Below are 2,464 nucleotides of genomic sequence, written 5' to 3' on the forward strand. Positions count from 1 at the left end.
TAATGAGTTTTATTCTGTTTTTGTTGAGTTTTAAGTTTGTTTTACAATTATCTGCTAAATTGCTGGTTTTGTGAATGGAGTCTGGTAAATTGCAGCACCCATTGTTTTGGTCTGACATATTGGCTTTTGTAAATATAACCTTTATATATATATTATTTATTTTGTCAAACAGTAAAAAATTCTTGTTGTGGTTTGTCCTTTCAGGGCCACTGTAGAAACATGGCGGACTCCGCCAGAACAGGAGCCGCTCCCTCTGTAGATAACAATGTCTCATTCTAAGGTAATAAACACACAATTTATGTTCAGGTGTTTAAACACTAATGAAAACAAACCTATGGATATTATATTAATGCGACACACTGGAGCTTTAATGCTTGATATATTTATGTAATAACGTCTAAATAACATCTTAACAATTTGTTGATATCATGTTAATAAAATGTTGGTATGTTTTCGTACCAGCAGGTCGGGTCGGTTGACATCCAGTGGCTCCTCCACCTCAAACTCCCTCTCACACTGCAAAGCATGCTGGGAAGGCCTGTCCAGCACAGCCCGTACGTAGTATCGGATGTAACCAAACTTTCCTTTATAGGACGACACCAGACGTCTGAAACAGAGGACACGTGGTCATGACACTGCGATCAGACCTATAATCAATAATGAAATTTTTATAAGTAATCACTGTAATCAATCGCAGAGGCTCACCCGGCTGCAGGCAGCTCAAAGCCGAACTGGAAGCTGTACGTTTTATCGGACTGAAGCAGGAAGCAGCCGTCTGAGTCTGAGGGCAGAGAGCGTCCATGAGCAAGGTAGCAACACTGACAGACTCAAACCGACCATACAAAACTCATTAATCAATTTTTATTTGGTTTTTACAAGTCGAACAATGTTGGTAAATAAAATAATCTTTAATTATTGATACACAAATCAGAAATATTTATCTTTTATTTGTTATATTATGTCCAATCAGTAGTCTTTGGGAGTAACTGATTATGTAATCAAGATACAAAAAAGTTAACTGTAACTGTTACATAACAAAGATGTAATCAGATTACAGTTACATTTAGTAAAAATGTGGATTATTAATAGGATAATAGTTTTAAAAATCGATCAGTTCTTCTTTATAAACACATTGTTCTGCTGTCTGTAGTACACTCTTATCAATACTGACCATAGATATTTTTTTATTGGAATATTTAGTATTGAGGTAATCCAAAAGTAACACAAAGTAATCAAGTTACTTTAATATTCTGATACTTGGATTACTGACTACATTTATTACAGGTTAGGGTAAATTATTAGTAATCAGATTACATTTTTAAAGTAATCTTCCCAACATTTCCTCAAATCTGTCCAATCACTGCAGTTTAATATTAGCTCATATTACAGGCAATTTATTCTTGCTGGAACAAGTTGCCTTCTATTTTTAATCAATTATACAAAACAATTTAATTATAAACAACATCGCAATTTTTAGAAACTCTTAACCTCAACAACGGCAATAAATAAAACACAAGATTAAAACAGCCTTGATAATAAAAAAGTGACTTTTAGTTTTTGAATTTTCCATCTGATTTTGTGTTATGGGTTAGGATTAGTGGCATTAACGGGCTTCCGTAGCCTCCTTTCTCTCGAACAGTAAACGTCCTCCGTACCTTTAGTGAGCTCCTCCTCCAGCCTCAGCTCCTCCTCGTACTTTAGGTACTCCACCTCCTGGCTGCGACTCTTGCGGTTCTTCCCACCACGGTGGACCACATGGGCGCAGCCGGCGGCGGAGACCCTGAGTCCGGTCAGCCTGCAGGTCTGAGCCGCCTCCAGCTGTACGGAGCCGGACAACTTGTCCCCGCTGCTGTAGAAGGACCGGCCCAGATCTGAGAAGACCAGCTGGAACACTCTGAGCTTGTTGGTCGCCGGACACAGAACCATGATGGTTCTGGTTCTGGTGTCAGTGTCGGTACAGGTGCTGGCTCTGGCTCTTCCTCTGGTACTGGTGCTGGTGCCGGTACTGGTGCCGGTGCTGGTGCTGGTGCTGGTGCTGGTGCTGGTCCCAGTACGGGTTCGGGTGCCGGTGCTGGTGCTGGTGCCAGTACGGGTGCTGGTGCCGGTGCTGGTGCTGGTGCCAGCACTGGTTTGGGTTGAGGTTCTGGTTCTGGTTCTGATAAATAATAAATATAATTAAAATAAAACTGTTCTGGTCAATGAGCTGAAGCAGTCAGTGTTTCTGTGTCAGTAAACAGTCGGAGGTCAGTTTTATACAGCCAGTGGTGTGTGTGTGGGGGGGGGTGTCCCGGTGTCCCGTTACCTCACTGAGCAGCACGAGGTCATAGTGTGGACACACAGAGCCGCTGGAGGACGGAGCTCTGTGATTGGTTGGTGCAATCTCTTTGAAAAACTGTAGCCAATCAGAGTGAAGAGAGGACGCATGGACAGCTCGTGCTGTTGGTGGTGTGTGTCTGTGTGTGTG

General features: G+C 41.8%; 1 protein-coding gene across 1 annotated transcript in view; it reads right to left on the reverse strand.

Moving 5' to 3' along the window:
• Positions 1-2,242, reverse strand: part of LOC118336314 (thioredoxin-interacting protein-like) — a gene marked incomplete at its 3' end in the record, with an annotated part of 3,146 nt that extends 904 nt beyond the window's left edge. Inside the window, 3 exon segments of the mRNA XM_035672929.1 lie at positions 460-607; positions 706-781; positions 1,656-2,242. Of these exon segments, the coding sequence (XP_035528822.1) occupies positions 460-607; positions 706-781; positions 1,656-1,926 (495 nt within the window).
• Between the last annotated feature and the right edge of the window lie 222 nt (positions 2,243-2,464).

This window comes from Morone saxatilis, unplaced genomic scaffold, assembly GCF_004916995.1.
Source record: "Morone saxatilis isolate NCDOM2014 unplaced genomic scaffold, NCSU_SB_2.0 Contig24, whole genome shotgun sequence".
Lineage (NCBI taxonomy): Eukaryota > Metazoa > Chordata > Actinopteri > Moronidae > Morone > Morone saxatilis.